At 35.6% G+C, this 22,927-nt stretch overlaps 1 protein-coding gene across 10 annotated transcripts in view; it reads left to right on the forward strand.

Moving 5' to 3' along the window:
- The window catches only part of CD36 (CD36 molecule), a 113,359-nt gene that overhangs the window by 84,819 nt on the left and 5,613 nt on the right, over nucleotides 1–22,927 (forward strand). For all 10 annotated transcript variants that reach the window (XM_049893590.1, XM_049893593.1, XM_049893588.1 and 7 more), the window contains 9 exons: nucleotides 1,504–1,651; nucleotides 2,106–2,285; nucleotides 3,553–3,644; nucleotides 7,993–8,039; nucleotides 17,395–17,464; nucleotides 18,605–18,792; nucleotides 20,249–20,367; nucleotides 20,733–20,806; nucleotides 21,556–21,610. In XM_049893590.1, the coding sequence (XP_049749547.1) occupies nucleotides 1,504–1,651; nucleotides 2,106–2,285; nucleotides 3,553–3,644; nucleotides 7,993–8,039; nucleotides 17,395–17,464; nucleotides 18,605–18,792; nucleotides 20,249–20,367; nucleotides 20,733–20,806; nucleotides 21,556–21,610 (973 nt within the window). The remainder of the gene's footprint in view (nucleotides 1–1,503; nucleotides 1,652–2,105; nucleotides 2,286–3,552; nucleotides 3,645–7,992; nucleotides 8,040–17,394; nucleotides 17,465–18,604; nucleotides 18,793–20,248; nucleotides 20,368–20,732; nucleotides 20,807–21,555; nucleotides 21,611–22,927) is intronic.

A 22,927-nucleotide genomic window follows, 5' to 3' on the forward strand; every position in this document is an offset into this window, starting at 1 on the left:
ATCTAATCTGATTTTAACATTCAGTTATTTGACAGAAAAAGCATTACTGGTAACTCATTACCCTGTGTGCTGTTTCAGTGAAGTTTTTATGTTTGTATTTCTCTAGGACTCCAGGCAGAATAAATAATAAAAGGTTTGATGGAATTATATTAAAAATAAAATATCTTTCTAGCTGATGGGGAATTCTTATCTTTTTTTTTTTAAGAATGTGAGCCATTTATTAATTAATTTATTCATTCAAAATATTTATTAAGAACTTACTCTTTACCAGATACTGTGTTTGGAGATACAAAGCATTCATTATCCTTACCCTACAGAAATGTACACTTTTATGACCGTTGAGTGAAATGTACATTTTTCAGTTTCAGTCCTGTTTTCCCCCCAGTTTTTACACCTAGTTATCTGTTCACCTCACATCCTAGACATTCAAATACATAATAGCAAAACGATACCTTGTTTAGCCTCAATGAGTATTCCATACTTGCAAAATAATTTCCTTCATATCAGTCACATTCTACCACATTCCTAAAATATAGTTGATACTCTGCAGCTTAGAGATGTTAGACCCAGGAACTAATAAGTATTTTGCTTGACATATGGGGGAAGAATTTATATTTATATTCCATTAAAAACAAAACAACCCATTGCCATCAAGTCCATTCGACTCATAGCAACCCTATAGGACAGAGTGGAACTGCCCTGTAGGGTTTCCAAGGAGTGGCTGGTGGATTCAAACTGCAGACCTTTTGGTTAGCAGCCAAACACTTAACCATATCTTTAATTCACATTAAGGTCCTTTAAAAGAAGGAAAAGCCAGTACTAGACAGGCAGTCGGGTATTTGCATGTTCTTTCTGAATAAGAAATTGTGCTCTTTAATATTCCCCTACGTAAACCTCTCAACTGTCCCCTTACTCTCAGCATAAAGTCTAAACAGACAATTAAGGGATGCAACCCTTTTATGTTTGAGATGCTGCTTTTACCAAGGGCTTTCCACATTCCCTAGTCTCACTGTGTGATACAGCCAAACTTAACCATTTGCATTTCTCAAAATACATCATGTTCTTTTTCACTTCTTTTTTTATCTTGTGGATGGTGCTCCTTATCCTACTTCACCTGTCATTCACTTCTGTGGAATTTCTACCCAAATGTGTCTTGACTCTCATCCCTAACATGACCACCCCAAGCCTAGACTTGTATGTATTCTGTGTTTACCCATGGAGTCTGTGCAAACTCCCAGCATAACACATATTACTTCCCTGCTATTCCAATTTCCTGCTTGCAACTTTAAGACCTCCACTGATTAATTTGGTGGAGACCCAGCACTGGTTTATCATTTTAACACTATTTTTAGCATAATTTATTGCATATTCTATGACTCAGTGGCAATGGGTATGGGTTTATGTACTAAAATAGTTGATTTATGGAATGAATGAATGGCTTTGTGACTTAATAATCGCTTGAGGCTATTTTTTTAAAAATAATTATTTATTTCTGCTTTTCAGAGTTCGTTATCTAGCCAAGGATAATATAACTCAGGACCCTGAAAGCCACACAGTCTCATTTGTACAACCCAATGGGGCCATCTTTGAACCTTCACTATCAGCTGGAACAGAGAATGACACTTTCACAGTTCTCAATCTGGCTGTTGCAGTGAGTCGACAAACAGAAAAATTATTTGTTTTAAAATACTCTAGAACCTGAAATAATTATCATTAGAATGATGGATTTTATTTTGCCATTTTTTATGAAATGGGTTTTTATGTAGTTATTGTGAATGGGTTTATGATCATTTGGAAAGATGGCAAAATCATTTAATAATCAACTGAATTAAGAGGCTGCAAAAAGTGTACCATTTAAAAAACGGGGGGGAGGGTGAACTAACTTGGTGTGTTTTCTTCATGTGGCTGACTCTTAGGTAGAGAAATGTAATTATCTATGGATTAGATCAATTACACTTTTAGTCTTAGCCAGATTTGGCAGCATTTTTAAGGACACAAAAGAATTCCTTATTAAACTCAATTCTAATATTTAGTCTATTTATTTGGTAAAGTCTGATATTGCATTGGTGTCTTAAACCGTGAATTTTTTTTTTTTTTTTTTGTAGGCCCTACCCCACCTCTATCCAAATGCATTTGTTCAGGTAGTACTCAATTCAATTATTAAAAAGTCAAAATCTTCTATGTTTCAAACCAGAACTGTGAAAGAATTCTTGTGGGGCTACAAGGATCCATTCTTGAGTTTGGTTCCATATCCTGTTCCCACTACAGTAGGTGTATTTTTTCCTGTAAGTACCAAATATGAATGGTAATATTGTTATGTTTTAATTGGATAAATACAGTAGTATTGGCAAAGCATGGTTTTCTAATTTAGTGTATTAACCCTTTTGCTGATCTGGGAATGTATTTCTTAATTAAAAAAAAAAAGTCCTCATATCACATGACTTCAACTTTCCTAGTTAGGAAAATTTCCTTACATGAATTTAAATGTCAAATTTAAATTAACAAACTGAGATTTAAACAGGTTCTGCTCTGCCTTTTATAAATACGAAACTTGTTTAAAATTAACTTATAAAATATTTTTGCTTTGATTTCCCTTCTCATAAAATCGAGTTCAACACCAGCTTTTAATGTATTGATGTATTCTCACTATAATTCTTCTTTCTCTAGATCTCATAATTTTTTTTTAATTTGAATTAAAAAGTTAGCCTAAATTTGCATATCTCAATCAGATTTTTAAGTCAGCCTGCCATATTTTAATAGTGTTTGTGAATAAGAACTTCAAGTGGTCCCCGAATGCCATGAAATGGCAATTTGGGGATAAAAGAAAGTGTGAATTGGTGGTGTATTTAGTTATTAATTAATGTTTCAAATTAAAAATAGAATAAGCTGGCAATTGAGTTGGAATTTTGACTCTGATTTCATTTGACACCACAGGTGTTGTTATATGCTACTGTTCATTGCCAGCATTTTACTTTTAGACAATCCTTGGGATTGCAAGGTTATATATTAATTAAAATATGAATTTAGAAATTCTTAAGGGATCAGAGATTTAGTTATTATTATTTTAGCTTAAATGCTCATTAACTCTTTCCCTGACTTGGCAAATTCTGTTTTTAACTTTGTATACCTCATCTTTTTCCTACCTATACATCTTTGTATACCCACTTATTAAAGATCATCACGTTTAGAATACCTCTAGAAATCATTGTCCCCATAGGTTTTGTTCGATGTCCTTTCACCTCAGTATAATAGGGGTAATGATCAAAATTCCCTCACTGGCTTAATTATGACAAAGAATACTGGAGTTTGATCATGTCGACTTCCGGCGTTTTATTGTCTTCCTTTGTCTTAGCATCTAGCATTTGTTTCTAGGCACCTTTTACAGTCTATTCTTTAAATTTTAAAAAGACTAATAAGTTTAAAACCTTAATTACGTATATATTTCAAATCATACAAGAATAACTAGTGTTTGAAAAAAGTGAAAGTGAGGTACAGATTTTATGACTTGGAAATATGACTTGTCCTAGAAATAATTTTTCTTGTTCTTTTCAGTACAACAATACTGTAGATGGAGTTTATAAAGTTTTTAATGGAAAAGATGACATAAACAAAGTTGCCATAATTGACACTTACAAAGGTAAAAAGTAAGTATCCATGTAAACACTGTGTGTGTGTGTGTTAGCTACTGAGGTTCTCTAAGGCAAGAGTGATATTCATTTATCTACTGTTAAGACACAGGCACCAACCTATGGAACAGACCTGGCTCTGTCTCAGCCTCCTGGAATTGTCTATGGTGCCAGGTGTTAACACTTATTTTTGACAACTAGAAGGGCCACATCAGTGCGTAGCTGCTGAGTATCGGTCTTACTTTAGGGTTTGCTTCACTTTTTCTTACATAAAGAAATTCAAAGGAATCATTCCCAATTCCACTCATGTCCAGCACATACATATCACCCATACCAGTATATAAACACAAATGAAAAGGAAGATAATCAATACAACAACTAATTGTTTAGCATTAGGTAGAAAAATATGTTACTGTGTTTTTTAATTTACTTTTTTAAAAATTGAGCATATGAAATAAACATTGTGCATTCCAGTGTCATGGCCTAAATGTCTCTAAAAATGAAGTTCATTGAACCTATGCAATTCTTCTCATGACCTTTCCCCTGCAAAACTATATTGAAATATTTTTGTATATTAATAACTCAGCTTTTTTTTTAACTTTTATCAGTGCAAAAATGCAATTAGTACTTCAATACAGTTCTAAAACTTACATATTAAACCTAAAAATGAAAAGCATACATCCTTTGAAGTGGTAAAAGAATAAGCTATCTTTGTATAGCCATGCTTTCCATTCTTTTCATAGCTTCTGCCTGTTCATCTGAGGATGCATAACTTAGGATGTGAGTAAAATAAAGAGAACTACAGTAGGGAATGACATCTTTTCTTCTCCTCACAATTAAAACCCCACTTGTCTGTCAGTTTGTTGTACTGTGGTGGCTTGTGTGTTCCTATGATAGGAAGCTATGCCAGTAGAATTTCAAATACCAGCCAGAGTCACCCATGGTGGGCAGGTTTCAGTGGCACTTCCATACTATGACAGACTAGGAAGAAGGACCTGGTAATCTACTTCTGAAAAAATTGGCAAGTAAAAACCTTATGAATACCAGCAGAACCAGGGTCTGATATAGTGCCAGAAGATGAGCCCCTCAGGAAGAGATTTACCTCACTGAACACTAATGACCAAAGACCAGACAAGTTGTGCAATGACATCAAGGACAATTGTACATCAAGAAAGCAACATGTCATTAAAAATACAGGAAAGAAAGAAAAGACCAAAATGAATGTCAAAAGAGACTCTAAAACTTGCTACTTAATGTAGAGTAGCCAAAGCCAATGAAATAAATGATGAAGTAAAAGAGCTGAACAGAAGATTTGAAAGGGTGGCTTGAGAAGACAAAGCAAACTATTATAATGAAATGTGCAAAGACCTGGAGTTAGAAAATTAAAAGGGAAGAAAACATGCTCAGCATTTCTCAAGGTGAAAGAACTGAAGAAAAAATTTAAACCTCCAGTTGCAATATTGAAGGATTCTACAGGGAAAATATTGAATAACACAGGAAGCATCAAATAAAGATGGAAGGAATACACAGAGTCACTCTAGCAAAAAGAATTGGTTGATGCTCAGTAATTTCAGGAGGTAGCATGTGATCAAGAACTGATGGTACTGATGGAAGAAGTCCAAGCTGCACTGAAGGCATTGGAGAAAAACAAGGCTCCAGGAATTGATGGAATACCAACCGAGATGTTTCAACAAAGAGTGCAGCACTGGGGGTGCTCGGATGTCTATGCCAAGAAATTTGGAAGACAGCTACCTCACTGAGTGACTGAAAGAGATACATATTTCTGCCCGTTCCAAAGAAAGGATAACTTTGTAGAAATTATTGAACAATATCATTACCATCACACACAAGTAAAATTTTGTTGAAGATTATTCAAAAGTGGTTGCAGCTGTACATCAACAGAAAACTGCCAGAAATTCAAGCCAGACTCAAAAGAAGATGTGGAATGAGGGATATCATTGCTGATGTAAGATGGATCTTGGCTGAAAGCAGAGAATACCAGAAAGATGTTTACCTGTGTTTTCTTGACTACGCAAAGGTATTTGACTGTGGATCTTAACAAATTATAGATAATGTTGTGAAGGATGAGAATCCCAGAACACTTAATTGTGCTCATGAAGAACCTGTACATAGACCAAGAGGCAGTTATTTGGACAGAACAAGGGGATACTGCATGGTTTAAAATCAGGAGAGGTAAGTGCCAGGGTTATATTCTATCACCACACTTATTCACTCCGTATGCTAAGCAAATAATCCAAGAAGCTGTACCATATGAAGAAGAACGGGGCATCAGAATTGGAGGAAGACTCATTAACAACCTGTGATATGCAGATAACACAACCTTGCTTGTTGAAAGTGAAGAGAACTTGAAGCATTTATTGATGAAGATCAAAAAATATATAGCCTTCAGTATGGATTACACCTCAACATAAAGAAAACAAAAATCCTCACAGCTAGACCAATAAGCAACATCATGATAAATGGAGAAAATATTGAAGTTGTCAAGGATTTCATTTTACTTCAATCCACAGTCTACACCCAGGGAAGCAGAAGTCAAGAAATCAAATGATGTTTTGGTATTTGGCAAATCTGCTGCAAAAGACCTCTTGAGGGTGTTAAAAAGCAAAGATGTCACTTTGAGGACTAAGGTTTGCCAGACCCAAGCCATGGTATATTCAATTGCCTCATATGCATCTGAAAGCTGGACAATGAATAAGAAAGACCAAAGAAGAATTGACGCTTCTAAATTATGGTGTTGGTGAAAAATATTGACTATACCATGGACACCCAGAAGAAAAAAACAAATCTGTCTTAGAAGAAGTACAGTCAGAATGCTTTTTAGAATGGAGGATGGTGAGACTTTGCCCCACATACTTTGCACATGTTATCAGAAGGGACCAGTCCCTGGAGAAGGACATCATGCTTGGTAGAGGGTCTGTGAAAAAGAGGAAGACCTTCAACGAGATGGATTGACGCAATGGCTGCAACAATGGGCTCAAGCATAATGACAACTGTGAGGATGGCACTGGATAAGGCAGTTTCCATTCTGTTGTGCATAGGGTTCCTATGAGTCAGAACCAACTCAAGGACACCTAACAAAAACAACTCATTAAGTATGTTTTAGACTAGTTATTTCCTGAAAAAGAATAAAGTAATAAAAACTTACAGAGATTAAATAAATAAAAATGGAAAGAGATGTTTTATTAATATCAATAATCATTGCCTCATAATGAGCCATTATCTAAAAATTATGCATTTTGTATCAGTGAAATATTTGCTAATATAGAACTTTTTATTCTTAAGATCCCGTAGTTACATGTTTATTTACAGAAACATTTAAGGGAAAAAAAGAGACACTTCTAAATGTTCATTTTGGTGGAAATCACATCCATATTTGGTTTATTAAGGAGCATTTCACTGTTTCCATATTATAAAGAAGTTTTGAGGAGAGTGGCTAAGAGGTCCTAATTGGAGTCAGAGTTTCACATCCGTTTAAGGTTACGATAATCTTGATTTTACTGATTACTGCAAGGTGGAGCCTGATCAACATTTTATTTTCTGTTTAAAAAAAGCAGCAGCAACAGAAACACCCTGGGTTGACATCTAACTGGATGCTAAGAGTGGGAGAAAAAGTTTTTACATCACTAAAAAGTGGTGAAGCTACAGGGAAATTATTACTCAATTTTTTTATTATTTCTGGTTGTGTATGGCTGATTTAGGTACCAGAACATAAGTTAATAAAATCTGTCCTACTTTAATGCCAGCTCATGAAAGAACTAAAAAAAAAAAAAAACTAGTCTCATGAAAGAACTAGAAGGGCAAAAAAGTATAAATTGTTTGTCTAAATGTTTCTAATCTCTATTCATCTAAACACCTGCTTCTTTTAATCCCCTCCTCCCCACTCCCCTCTTCTACCTCATACTAGACTTCTATCAGTTACTCCCTTAATAAATACTTCCCTTCTATTCAGTGCAGACACTTAAACCTACTACCAAATAGTTTATTTCTCCTATTGGGGGTGGGGGGGGAATCTCCCTTTAGTAGATATCTAAGTTTCTTATAAATGTTTCTCAATTTTCTTCTTTCAGAACTGTGTTGCTTCTAACTAGCTTAGAGTTTTGCAATTTTTCTTTTATAATCGGCCTGTTTAGAGGAATCAGTCACTTAATTCAGCTTAACAAGATGAAACCTTCAAACATGGACCAAATGAATTGGGACATTTCTTAAACTTAAGAAATGTCACACTTAATCTTCATTATATTAGCCGAAGTATTAAATGACACACACAAAAAAAAGTACTGTGAGAAAGAAAGGTACTCTTGAAATTAGAATGCTCTATTAATTTTCTTTCTTTTTTCATCCTAAGGAATCTCTCCTATTGGACAAGTTATTGTGACATGATTAATGGCACAGGTAAGGACACCTTGTTTTGTGTTAAGAATCCAATGAAATCTCCTCACCCTCTCCCACAAATTCACCATGATGTCTACTGTGTTCTCAAAGATGAGGGTATGAGTTTATTTGTCTTTATATCCCCACAGCATGAAAGGTCTCTATTTTAACATAGGCTTAATAAATGTCTGTTTTTATTAATGTGACAAGCTTCCCAAAGATTAACCACAGAGGATTTGCTCTTATTGCATTACTAGGGAAAAGTTTCCTTTGTAAAAACTTTACTTCACAGTCTCCCATGCTAGAAGCACAAATAAGGGTTTTAAAAAATCCTAGGATAGTTACTGTTCACTTCCTTGTTAACACTGTTCAGCTAACAACTTAGAATTGAAAGAATAAAAAAATTAAGATAATTTCAAAAGAAAAAACAAAAAAAGTGAGGTTTAAAGCTGAGGTAGAATCAGTGATGGTACAAGACAGACCGATCTATTTTGGAAAAGATGGTCAGGAATGAGAAAGAAAAGAAAACACAGCAAGACTAAGGTTGGAGAGGTGGGGCCACAATGGCAAAATAAACAGACACTTCTGGCAAGCCCCCTTACAACAAAGACCCCAAAAAACAAGTGAAACAAGTATATTTATGACAAGCTAGGAGCCCTGAACATCAAAGGTAAGGTTAGAAAACATAAAATAAACTAATACAATAACTTATAGATGGCTTGGAGACAACAGTCAATATTAAATCACATAAAGAAACAGAGCATGATTGCCTCAACAAGCCCTCAAGACAAAGAATCAAGGGATCTTCTAGATGACAGTGCCTTCCTGGAATTACCAGAGACAGAATACAAAAGATTAATATACAGAACCCTTTAAGACATCAGGAAGGAAATGAGGCAATACACAGAAGAAGCCAAAGAACACACAGATAAAGCAGTTGAAGAAATTAAAAAAGGTTATCCAGGAACATAATGAAAAATTTAATAAACTGGAAAAATCCATAGACAACGATCAGAAATACAGAAGATTAACAATAAAATTACAGAATTAGACAACTCAATAGAAAGTTAGAGGAGCAGAATTGAGCAAGTGAAAGGTAGAATTTGTGAACTTGAAGATAAAGCACTTGGCACCAATATATTTGAAGAAAAATCAGATAAAAGAATTTTTTGAAAACTTATGAATCATGTGGGACTCTATCAAGAGAAATAACCTATGAGTGATTGGAGTACCAGAACAGGGAGGGCTAACAGAAAATACAGAGGGAATTGTTGAAGATTGTTGGCAGAAAACTTCCCTGATATCGTGAAAGATGAGAAGATGTCCATCAAAGATGCTCATCGAACTCCATGTAAGGTAGCTTTTAAAGAAAGTCACAAAGACATATTATAATCAAACTTGCCCAAACCAAAGATAAAGCGAGAATTTTAAGAGCAGCTAGGGATAAACAAAAAGTCACCCATAAAGGAGAGTCAATAAGAATAAGCTCAGACTACTCGGCAGAAACCATGCAGGCAAGAAGGCAATGGGATAACTTATATAAACGCATTCAAGGAAAAAAATTGCCAGCCAAGAATAATATCCAGCAAAACTGTCTCTCAAAGATGAAGGTGAAATTAGGACATTTCCAGATAAGCAGAAGTTTAGGGAATTCGTAAAAGCCAAATCAAAACTACAAGAAATACTAAAGGGAGTTCTTTGGTTAGAAAATCAATAATATTAGGTATCAACCCAAGACTAGAACACTGGGCAGAGCAATCAGAAGTCGACCCAGGCAGGGAGATCAAAAAAATAAATCCAGATTAAAAAAATGCTCAAAACAGTGAAACAGTGATGTTATTATATAAAAGAACATTAAAACAATAAAGAGGGACTAAGAAATGTAGGCATAGATCTTTCATATGGAGAGGAAGACAAGGTGATACAAAGAAATAAAAGTTAGGTTTAAATTTATCAACGTAGGGGTAAATAATAAGGTAACCACAAAGGAGACAAACTATCCTGCACATCAAAATAAAATACAAGAAAAAAAATAGAGACTCAGCAGAAACAAAATCAACAACAAATATGAGGAAAAGACAATGTATAAAGATAATCTACTCAGCACAAAAAAATTAAGTGCAAAAAAGGAACTGTGAACAACACACAAAAAAAGACTTCAAAATGATAGCACTAAATTCATACCTAGCCATAATTATGCTGAATGTAAATGGACTAAATGCCCAATAAAGACACAGAGAGTGGCAGAATGGATTTAAAAACACGATCCATCTATATGCTGCCTACAAGAGACACACCTTAGACTTAGAGACACAAACAAACTAAAACTCAAAGGATGGAAAGAAATATATCAAGCAAACAACAATCAAAACAGAGCAGGAGTGGCAATATTAAGTTTTGACAAAATAGACTTTAAAGTTAAATCCATCATAAAGGATAAGGGAGGACACTATATAATGATTAAAGGCACAATGCACCAGGAGGATATAACCATATTAAGTATTTATGTACCCAGTGAGAGGGCTGCAGGATACATAAAACAAACTCTATCAGTATTGAAAAGTGAGATAGACAGCTCCACAATAATAGTAGGAGACTTCAACACACCCCTTTCAGTGAAGGACTGGAATTCAGAAAGAAGCTCAATAAAGACATGGAAGATCTAAATGCCACAATCAACCAACTTGACCTCATAGACGTATAGAGAACACTCCACCCAACGGCAGCCAAGGATACTTTCTTTTCCAGCGCACATGGAACAGTCTCTAGAATAGACCACATATTAGGTCATAAAGCAAGCTTTAGCAGAATTCAAAACATTGAAATATTACAAAGCATCTTCTCTGACCATAGGCCATAGTATAGAAATCAGTGACAGAAAAAGCAGGGAAAAGAAATCAAACACTTGGAAACTGAACAATATCCTGCTCAAAAAAGACTGGGTTATAGAAGACATTAAGGAGGAAATAAAGAAATTCAGAGAATCCAGTGAGAATGAAAACACTTCCTATCAGAACCTTTGGGACACAGCAAAGCAGTGCTCAGAGGTCAATTTATATTGATAAATGCACACAACCAAAAAGAAGAAAGGGCCAAAAATCAAAGAATTATCCCGACAACTTGAACAAATAGAAAGAGAGCAACAAAAGAAACCCTCAGGCACCAGAAGAAGAGAAATAATAAAAATTAGAGCAGAACTAAATGAAATAAAAAAAAAAAAAAAATTGAAAGAATTAACAAGACCAAAAGCTGGTTCTTTGGAAAAAATCAACAAAATTGATAAAACATTGGCCAAACTGACAAAAGAAAAACAGGAGAGGAGGCAAAAAACCTGAATAAGAAATGAGGTGGGCGATATTATAACAGACCCAACTGAAATTAAAAGAATCATATCAGATTACTATGAAAAATTGTACTCTAATGAATTTGAAAACCTAGAAGAAATGGATGAATTCTTAGAAACACACTACCTACCTGAACTAACACAAACAGAGGTAGAACAACTAAATAGACCTATAACAAGAGTAAAGGTTAAAAAGTACTCAAAAAACTCCCAACAAAAAAAAAATCCCAGCCCAGACGGCTTCAGTGCAGAGTTCTACCAAAGGTTCACAGAAGAGTTAACACTATTACTACTAAAGGTATTTCAGAGTATGGAAAAGGATGGAATACTCTTATGCTCATTTTATGAAGCCAGCATATCCCTGACAACAAAATCAAGTAAAGACACCACACAAAAAAGAAAATTACAGGCCTATATCCCTCATGAACTTAGATGCCAAAATCCTCAACAAAATTCTAGCCAATAGAATTTATGCCCAAGTGGGATTCATACGAGGTATGCAGGGATGGTTCAACATTAGAAAAACAATTAATGTAATCCATCTTATAAATAAAACAAAAGATAAGAATCACATGATTTTATCGATGCAGAAAAGGCTTTTGACAAAGTTCAACACCCATTCATGATAAAAACCCTCAGCAAAATAGGAATAGAAGCAAAATTATTCAACATAGTAAAGAGCATTTATACAAAGCCAATAGCCAACATTATCCTAAAGGGAGAGAGCCTGAAAGCATTCCCCTTGATATCAGGAACCAGACAAGGTTGCCTTTTATCACCTCTCTTATTCAACATTGTGCCAGAGGTCCTAACCAGAAAATTAGGCTACATGAAGAAAGAAAGGGCATCCAGATTGGCAAGGAAGAAGTAAAAGTATCTCTATTTGCAGATGACATGATCTTATACACAGAAAACCCTAAGAAATCATCAAGAAAACTACTGAAAGAAATAGAAGAGTTCAGCAGAGTATCAGTATACCAGATAAACATAAAAAAAATCAGTTGGATTCCTCTACACCAACAAAAAGAGCATTGAGGAGGAAATCACCAAATCAATACCATTTACAGTAGCCCCCAAGAAGATAAAATACTTAGGAATAAATCTTACCAGAGATGTAAAAGACTTATACAAAGAAAACTTCAAAACACTTCTGCAAGAAAGCAAAAGAGACCTACATAAGTAGAAAAACATACCTTGCTCATGGATAGGAAGGCTCAACATCATAAAAATGTCTATTCTACCTAAAGTGATGTATAGATTTAATGCAATTCTGATCCAAATTCCAACGGCATTCTTTAATGAGATGGAGAAATATATCACCAACTTCATATGGACAGGAAAGAGCCCCCAGATAAGTAAAGCATTACCGAAAAAGAACAGTGTGGGAGGCCTCATTCTACCTGATTTTAGAACCTATTGTACTGCCACGGTAGTCAAAACAGATACATAGACCAATGGAACAGAATTGAGAATCCAGACATAAATCCATCCACATATGAGCAGCTGATATTTGACAAAGCCCCCAAAACAGTTAAATGGGGAAAAGACAGTCTTTTTAACAAATGGTGCTGGCATAACTGGATATCCATCTGCAAAAAAATGAAAGAAGACCCATACCTCACACCATGCACAAAAACAAACTCAAAATGGATCAAAGACCTAAATATAAAATCTAAAACGATAAAGATCATGGAAGAAAAAATAGGGACAACGTTAGGAGCCCTTATACGTGGCATAAACAGTATACAAAACATTACTAACAATGCAGAAGAGAAACTAGATAACTGGGAGCTCCTAAAAATCAAACACCTATGCTCATCCAGAGACTTCACCAAAAGAGTAGAAAGATTACCTACAGACTGGGAAAAAGTTTTTAGCTATAACTTTTCTGATCAGTGCCTGTTCTCTAAAATCTACTTGACACTGCAAAAACTCAACTACAAAAAGGCAAATAACCCATTTAAAAAATGGGCAAAGGATATGAGCAGATACTTCACTAAAGAAGATATCCAGGTAGCTAACAGATACATGAGGAAATGCTCATGATAATTAGCAATTAGAGAAATGCAAATCAAAACTACCATGAGATTCCATCTCACTCCAACAAGGCTGGCATTAGTCCAAAAAACACAAAATAATTAATGTTGGAGAGGTTGTGGAGAAACTGGAACACTTATACACTGCTGATGGCAATGTAAAATGGTCCAATCACTTTGGAAATCAATTTGGTGCTTCTTTAAAAAGCTAGAAATAGAAGTACCATAGGATCCAGCAATCCCACTCCTTGGAATATATCCTAGAGAAATAAGAGCCTTTACACAAACGATATATGCACAACCATGTTTATTGCAGCACTGTTTACAATAGCAAAAAGATGGAAGCAACCAAGGTGCCCATCAACGGATGAATGGATAAATAAATTATGGTATATTCATACAATGGAATACTACACATCGATAAAGAACAGTGATGAATCTGAGAAACATTTCATAACATGGAGGAATCTGGAAGGCATTATGCTGAGTGAAATTAGTCAGTTGCAAAAGGACAAATATTGTATGAGACCACTATTATAAGATCTTGAGAAATAGTTTAAACAGAGTAGAAAATATTCTTTGATGGTTACGAGAGGGGGGAGGGAGAGGAGTACTCACTAATTAGACAGTGGATAAGAACTACTTTAGGTGAAGGGAAAGACAACACATAATACAGGCGAGGTCCGTACAACTGGACTACACCAAAAGCAAAGAAGTTTCCTGAATAAACTGAATGCTTCAAAGGCCAGTGTAGCAGGAGCGGGGGTTTGGGGACCATGGTTTCAGGGGACATCTAAGTCAATTGGCATAATAAAATCTATTAACAAAACATTCTGCATCCCACTTTGGAGAGTGGCATGTGGGGTCTTAAACGCTAGTAAGCAGCCATCTGAGATGCATCAATTGGTCTCAACCCACCTGGACCAAAGGAGAATGACGAACAGCAAGGACATGAGGTAATTATGATCCCAAGAGACAGAAAGGGCCACATAAACCAGAGACCACATCAGCCTGATACAAGAAGAACTAGATGGTGCCTGGCTACAACCGATGACTGCCCTGACAGGGAACACAACAGAGAACCCCTGAGGGAGCAGGAGAGCAGTGGGATGCAGACCCCAAATTCTCATAAGACCAGACTTAATGGTCTGACTGAGATTAGAAGGACCGCAGTGGTCATGGCCCCCAGACCTTCTGTTGGCCCAGGACAGGAACCATTCCCAAAGCCAACTCTTCAGACAGGGTTTGGACTGGAAAATGGGATAGAAAAAGATATTGGTGAAGAATGAGCTTCTTGGATCAAGTAGACACATGAGATTATGTTGGCATCTCCTATATGCAGGGGAGATGAGAGGACAGAGGGGGTTAGAAGCTGGCAGAATGGACACGAAAAGGGAAGGAGCAAGCTGTCTCATTAGGGGGAGAGCAATTAGGAGTAAAAAGCAAGGTGTATATAAATTTTTGTATGAGAGACTGACTTGATTTTTAAACTTTCACTTAAAGCACAATAAAAATTAAAAAAACTAAGGTTAGATATCTCAAAACCATGGAAAAGATGAAAAATTGAGAACTCTGAATTAGAACTGGGAGAAAAGTAAGTGCTACGAATTTGAGGTATGGTTAGCTCTGGTGTATTATTCACTTGAAGAAAAAGCAAAGTAGAAATATGCCTATTAGCTTAAGTACAAAGACTTTTAAAAGCTATGGGAATCTAATTCCGTGAGGCGATTAATGTCAGAGGTGAACTTTGAACTACTGAGAAGCAGAAGCGTGGTGTTTAGAAAATTAGTGAGGCAGTACCCTATAGAAAAAGATATAAAATTATGAACAAAGTTAAATGAAAAATTACATAAAAATACAGGGAATTCTTACTTTTTCAAAGGTATGGTTCAGTTTTGCCTGCTTATTTAATTTTGTTATCCCTTGCTTGTAGAAAAAAAGCAACAACCGGTTGATTCACTTTGTGAGTTTTTGAGCTGTGGGGGGAGATGAAGACATTCCTTCCTGAATAAAGCATTTTTGCAAATAAAGCATCAGTGTTCAAGGAGTACTAACTGTGGTGGTTGTGTAAGCATAAAACTTCAGTCCTTAGATACAGAAATACGCTGTGCTCCTCCTAATTAGGGAAGATGTCTTTATGCACTTAAGAAAAAATAAAATCATTGAACAGTGCTGTTCAAAGCTGAGAAGTAGTTGTTTTTAACAAGAGGAGGTAGAAGGTTAATTAATGACAATAGTATAAATCCATGAGCCTCAGGCATGAAATGAAAAGAAGCTAGAAGTAAAACAAACTAGGAGCAGAGAGAGATGGAAGAAGGCAGTGGACGAAGATGCCATCCCTGTGAGAGAGAATCTTGGTTACGGCGCTGGGAAAAAGAGACGAATGAAACAAAAATTTCTGATGTGTTTTCATCATGATTTTGAAGTGCTTCCTTTACCTCTTTCAGTAAGTTTGAAGAAACTTAAAAAGAAATTGTTGATGTACGTTTAGAATGTTTCTTTCTAAAATAACAACAATAAAACCCTGCTAGTAAACCCTGGTGGTGTAGTGGTTAAGAGCTATGGCTGCTAACCAATACGTTGGCAGTTCGAATCCACCATGCTCTTCCTGGAAACTGTATGGGGCAGTTCTGCTCTGTCCTGTAGGGTTGCTATGGGTCAGATCAACTGGATAGCAATGGGTTTGGTTTTGGTTTTGGTTTAGTATCAGCTATCTTGCGGTTATTGCCCATGGTAATTGCTGGATATAATTAGGATAAAATCAGTGAAATTTCAGATAATGATTTCTAAAGCTTTTAAATGTATTCTTTTCGTTTAATTGTTAAGGCACGGGGAAAGGCAGTTGTAGGTAATAGCCATATAGGGACCTATATGGGAAATTTAAGCTGGAGGTTAATTTCCAATTCTTTCAAGTGCCGGGATCAGGCAGTGATCACAAAAGGACTAAAGGTGAAATTATAACAAGGTCACAAGTTTGGAATACTTGCCAAAGAAAGAACCTAATTGTAAACAGGTGCATTGAACAATGGCAAATTCTGGTGATACGAATTTGAGAAACAAATGGAGATGTTATCTGGTTATTTCCTCATATATCTAGTGTGTGCCATAGGATCATAACCATAATAGAAATTTAATAAACTCAATAAATGCACGGTTTAATTTGGTATATTTTCATGCCATTGGCAGGAAATCTAAATGAAAGGAGTTTAATAAATAATTTTTAAAATATTCAACAGCCACTCATTAAACCTGTTTCCGTTGAGTCGATTCTGACTTATGGAGACCCTATAGGCCAGAATAGAACTTCCCCATGGGGTTTCCAAGGAGCGGCTGGTAGATTCGAACCGCTGGACTTCTGGTTAGCAGCTGAGCTCTTAACCACTGTGCCACCAGGGCTCCATAAATAAATAAATCATTATCAAAAATAAGAACAACACAAATATCATAAACATTCTACATGAACTTCATGGTAAGAAAATACCACTCTAATGATGAAGTGGGGGATGGGGTTTCAAAACACAATCACAGTTTCAACAATCAGTGATTTCACCATTCTTTCTTAAATGTTTGTTTTATTTTATGAGAAAATTTACTTTAATATGCAATTGAATACCAGTGAATGTGTATAGTATATAGCTGCATTGTCCAATATGGTAGCTACTAGCCACATGTAGCTGCTAAACACTTGAAATGTGACTAGAACAAACTGAAATGTACTGTAAGGGTAAAATACACACTGGATTTTGAGATTTTGATAATATAAACTATTTTATTAGTAAGTTTATGTTGATTTCATCTGGAAATTATAATATTTGGAATATATCGAGTTAAATAAAATATACACTTTCTTTTTTACTTTTTAAAATGTTTAATAGAAAATTCAAAATTACATGTGTGGTTTGCATTATATTTCCATTGGACCACACTGGAATAGAGATTTCCAGATTTTTCTACAGCACACATTCAATCTAATATCACTTGCTTGATTTCTAAACAGATGCAGCCTCATTTCCCCCTTTTGTTGAGAAGACCCGAGTGTTGCAGTTCTTTTCTTCTGACATATGCAGGTAAAACTGAGACACCAATGCATTTGTGTGAGTCAGAAGTTTTTTTTTTTTTTTTCCCCCAAGTGACAAGACACAAACCAAGAATGTCATTTGGAGAAAAAAAAAAAAAAATCATTTAGAGAATTTTTTTTTCTTGATTTTTAAAAAATAAATACAATTTGGAATTCCTAATGGGTCTATTAGTGTCTATTATCTCTTTAAAACTTGAAGGGTGGTAGTAGGGTATTACGCATAATACGAAAGATTTTTCTCTTTTTCATTTCTGTCGAAGCAAGAACTGTTTCTTTCGTTAAACTAGTACTATATATTGTTGTTATACTTAATAACAATCCAGTCCAGAAGAGCATGCACAATCTTTCTCCAGATTTTTAGAGATGATGACGAAACTATTCCAGAGCTATGTTAATTAATCTGCTGGACCACTGCTGTGGCATGTTTTCAGATGGGTGAGGCCCAGTCAACACAACACAGGCATTGGAGCCCATGCCATTATTGAATCCCAACCAGTCCATAAAGACTGCATGGTTGTGGGGAAGCATTTAACATCTCTGACTCTTGTTTTCCTTGTCTGTAAAACTGAAGAGAACAGTGCTTCTTCACACAGGGTTACCTAAGGGATTAGAAGGATGAGTATTGAGCCCTAGGCCTTGGTGGACACTTGGTAAAGGTTGGAGGTGAATGAGATCTCTATCGAGCATTCACAGGCACCTACCCAAGTGACAGAAGGGCCTTTCTTTCCAGGATTAAATTTTGAAAGACAGAAGCTTTATTTTTTATTTCATTTGAACTGGGTACAATTAAGGGATTTGAAGGAATTCATATAAATATTTAATATATACAGAAAATTAACTCGGAGAACTGTCTTTAGTATCAGTGCTCCATGGTAGCTCACAAGCATAGCCTGCTCTGAGAAGCTTTTCAGAACAAGGGTAAGAATAGTTCATACTCAGGTATCAAGTTTTGATATGTCTTAAAATTTCACAAGAATTATTTTCCTAAGATTAAACAAGAACTTAAAATTCTAACAGAAGTATTGTATTTTCTTAATTTGAAGCAGGAATATAAAACTAAAAAATACCTCCGGGATATATATCAGGTTCCTGAAATGAAGCTCTCTCTCTCTCTTTAACCTATGTTTAGGTCAATCTATGCTGTGTTTGGATCTGAAGTTAATCTGAAAGGAATTCCTGTGTATAGATTTGTCCTTCCATCCAGAGCCTTCGCATCTCCACTTGAAAATCCAGACAATCATTGTTTCTGCACAGAACGAATAATCTCAAAGAACTGCACATCATATGGTGTGCTAGACATTGGCAAATGCAAAGACGGTGAGTAAATATTTTCAGTATCATGGTCCATGGCATAATTTCCAGATTCTTTGAAATGTGGCATTTACCCTAACTAAATTTCCACATGAAGTCCTAAAATTAAAGTAATAAAACATAAGGGCAAAATGGCAATGGTGGTGCCAGCAAATTTTTGGTGTTGATTTTCTGCTGTTTTTGAGGTCCCAATTGTGTTGCAAAGCTTAGTTATCATTAGGTGATTAGGTGAACACTACTTATATTTCCTCGTGCTAATTTTGGATTTGGGTAAGATAAGAATAATCTCCAGAGTACTCTGAGTGTCCCAAGTTATCTAGTTAACATTTTTTCTACCTTTTTCGATCCTTCTTGTTGTGTGCCGTTGAGTCGATTTTGACTCATAGTGACCCTATAGGGCAGAGTACAACTGCCCCACAGGGTTTCTAAGGAGTGGCTGGTGGATTTGAACTACCAACCCTTTTGATTAGCAGCCTGAGGTCTTATAGTAAATATAAGTAAACATACTTTCAATATGTCTCTGAAACAAGAATTGACTTAAACACAAAGTTTGAAGTCCGTCTTATCTTGTTCACTTTCATCATAGTGGAATGTGATGGAGAAAAAAAAAAAGCTACTCTTAAAGTAAAGATATTAATTCTTAGTCAATGGAGGTATTTTTGAAACATCAACATGTATGGTTGAAACTTTGTGTTAAGAGGCTAACCTTGCACGTTGAACATTTACAGCTTAAGTATGACCAACAGACGTTAACTGAGGAACAGTAGGAAGATACAGAATTTTATATTTTATTTTGTTCAATAGTGATGTGATGTTAAAATTCTCCATCATCCTCATTCTTACCCCCCACCCCCAATTCAGGATTCAAAACCAACTATGTACTTGTCATGAATTGAATTGTGTCCCCCCGAAATATGTGTCAACTTGGTTAGGTCATGATTCCCAGTATTGTGTGATTGTCCTCCATTTTGTGATTTTCTTATGTGTTATAAATCATAGTCTCTGCCTGTGATTAAAGAGGATTAGGGTGGGATATAACACCAGGTCACATCCTTGATCCAATGTAAAAGGAGTTTCTCTGAGGTGTGGCCTGTACCACCTTTTATCTGAAAAGAGATAAAAGGAAAAGGAATCAAGCAGACAGTTGGAGAGCTCTTACCACCAAGAAAGCAGCACTGGGAGCAGAGCACGTCCTTGGGACCTGGGGTTCCTGAACGGAAAAGCTCCTACTCCAGGGGAAGATTGACAAGAAGGACCTTCCTTCCTCCAGAGTCAACAGAGAGAGAAAGCCTTCCCCTGGAGCTGATGCCCTGAATTTGGACTTCTAGCCTACTAGATGTCTAAGACAACATTTTTTCTTTTTTTTATTTTAAAAGGCTTTATTTTAAATGAAATCTTTTCTGAGTGGTACTTGAAATGAGGAAAATCATTAATTCCCAATTCTCTCAAAACTTGTTTTCAGGAAAACCTGTGTACATTTCCCTTCCCCATTTTCTACATGCAAGTCCAGATATTATGGAATCTGTTGAAGGCTTACATCCAAATGAAGAAGAACATAGGACATATTTGGATGTTGAACCTGTAAGCAAATATATTATTGATCTGATTTTGTTAACATTAGTTTTTAAAAATTAAAATGAAAGAAAAAATAAATACTCTCCTTCCTGTCAACTACAATTTATTGATCAGATTACTACTTTCTTGATAAATTACTGAAACTTTCATTTCAGTGAAACTTATATTGGTTTCTTCCTATCGTTGCATACAAAATGTTGATAGTCATTGTTAGTTTTCTAGTGTATGAACTTTATAAATCTTTTTAGTAGTTTACGGGGTCAGAAGTACCAATAATGGAAATGTTTCTAATTGACTTTAAACAATTTGATATAAATTACTCTTCTATGCTTATTTTAAACTTGTTAAGAGAGTTTTTATTCTCCTTTTAGATAACTGGATTTACTTTACAATTTGCAAAACGGCTGCAGGTCAATATGTTGGTCAAGCCAGCAAAAAAAATTGAGTGAGTGTCTTGAACAAGGTTATCATATGATTGTTATTATTTTCTTGTAAGAATGTGAATGAATCTATGAAAGTTAGTAGAAAGAATATCAAATATCAACTTCTCTTTAGCTTAATGTCATTAAACATTCTGTATTAAATGCTTATAATTATAATTTAGAATCATATCTAGTGTTTATTGAAATTGTATTTATACATATTTTATAATGTTTTCTACTTGAGTATTTGGTGACATCTTTCATTTTGCTAGATGTCCAAATATTTCTATGACAATAATTTCCAGAATTCATATTTTACCTTCAAGAGTAGAATTTTTTGAAAGGGAAAATCTGAGTTTGAGAGTCAATCTAATGGGAAGAATTATAAGAGTGGAAAAATCTGAGAAACAGCTATATTAAAATTTAAATGATCCATTATGGGGAAAAAAAAAGTCAAGAAATTCAAGCAATTTTCAAGGGCAACTGATTTCTGAACATTTGTTTAAAGTAATAATTACTAAAATCTCTGTTATATATGGAGCCCTGGTGGTACATTGATTAAGGCCTACGGCTGCTAACCAAAAGGTCAGCAGCTTGAATCCACCAGCCGCTCCTTGGAAACCCTATGGAACAGCTCTACTCTGTACTATAAGGTCGCTATGAGTCAGAATCGACTGGATGGCAATGGTTTGTTTGTTTGCTTTGGGTTCTGTTATATATGTATACATTTGTTAGCATATGTTTCCATCGTTATTTTCAATGTCTATTACAGGGCATTAAAGGGTCTGAAGAGGAACTATATTGTACCTATCCTTTGGCTTAATGAGGTTAGTATATTAATCTATTAGCTATTAAGGCGGTAAACGTCTTCGTACATAAAAATACTCTTGATATTTCCAAATAGGATATGCATGTATAGTATTTGAAATTGTATGCTTTTTTTTTTTTGCCCATAATAAAATACTGATCAGTTTATAAATTATTGATTACACCTGCTTGAGAAAACCGAATCACACGGGAATATCATGTTTGTGTTAGTTTTCGGTTTTATCTTTAGGAAAACAAGGCACTTCCTGTCATTTAAGATTATTTTTCAAAATGTATCTATTAAACACTTCTTCCTGGCTTAGTGATTTTCTTAGGAAAGAGGCATGCATACATGTAACTCCAAATAAATTAAAACCCAGCAAATATTATAGCTCTAATAAAAGCCTACTGGTGGCGCATTGGTTCAGCACTTACCTGCTAACCAAAATGTTGGAGGTTCAAACTTGCCAAGCGGCTCTGCAAAAGAAAGACTGCCATCTGCTTCCTAAGCCAAACATATCCGCTGAAGTCTTCTTTAAAGCAAACAATACCTGATGCTGTCAAGTTGGTTGTGGCTCATAGCGACCCTGTAGGACAAGAGTAGAGCTGCCTCACAGGGTTTCCAAGGCTGTAAATCTTCACAGAAGCAGACTGCCACATCTTTCTCCAGCAGAGCAGCTGATGGATTCAAATCACTGACCTTTTGGTTAGCAGCTCAGCACTTAACCACGGCGCCACCAGGGCTCCTAACCAAACAGTATGTTAACTTAATAAAGAATGTCTGCCTTAAATATTGTGCTCTTTCAAAGAACTAGCTATATGGGATCAAACTGACAATATTAACTTCAAAGAATAGATAGGAAGCTTAGGGGGCAGTGAGTTTATGTTAATGACAGAGGGAAGATTCAGAAATGGAGGGTGAGAGTGATTACACAACTTGAAGAATGTAATCAATGTCACTGAAATGTAGATATAGAAACTGTTGAATTGCTATATATTTTTTACTGTGTATATTTTCAACAACAACAACAAAAAAGATTACAGCCAAGAAAACCCTACGGGGGAGTTCTACGCTGTCACATAGGGTCACTATGAATCAGAATCAACTTGATGGCATCTGACAACAACAACAATAAAAGCCGTGGTGTAGTGGTTAAGAGCTATGGCCGCTAACCGAAGGGTTGGCAGTTCAAATCCACCAGGTGCTCCTTGGAAGCCCTATGGGGCAGCTCTACTCTGTCCTATAGGGTTGCTATGCGTTGGAATCGACTCGACAACAACAGGTTTTTATGCTTGTAAAGACCAGGCTAGAGTAGGCACAGGTACTCTATTCTATT

Source organism: Elephas maximus, chromosome 8 (genome assembly GCF_024166365.1).
Source record: "Elephas maximus indicus isolate mEleMax1 chromosome 8, mEleMax1 primary haplotype, whole genome shotgun sequence".
NCBI classification, from domain to species: domain Eukaryota; kingdom Metazoa; phylum Chordata; class Mammalia; order Proboscidea; family Elephantidae; genus Elephas; species Elephas maximus.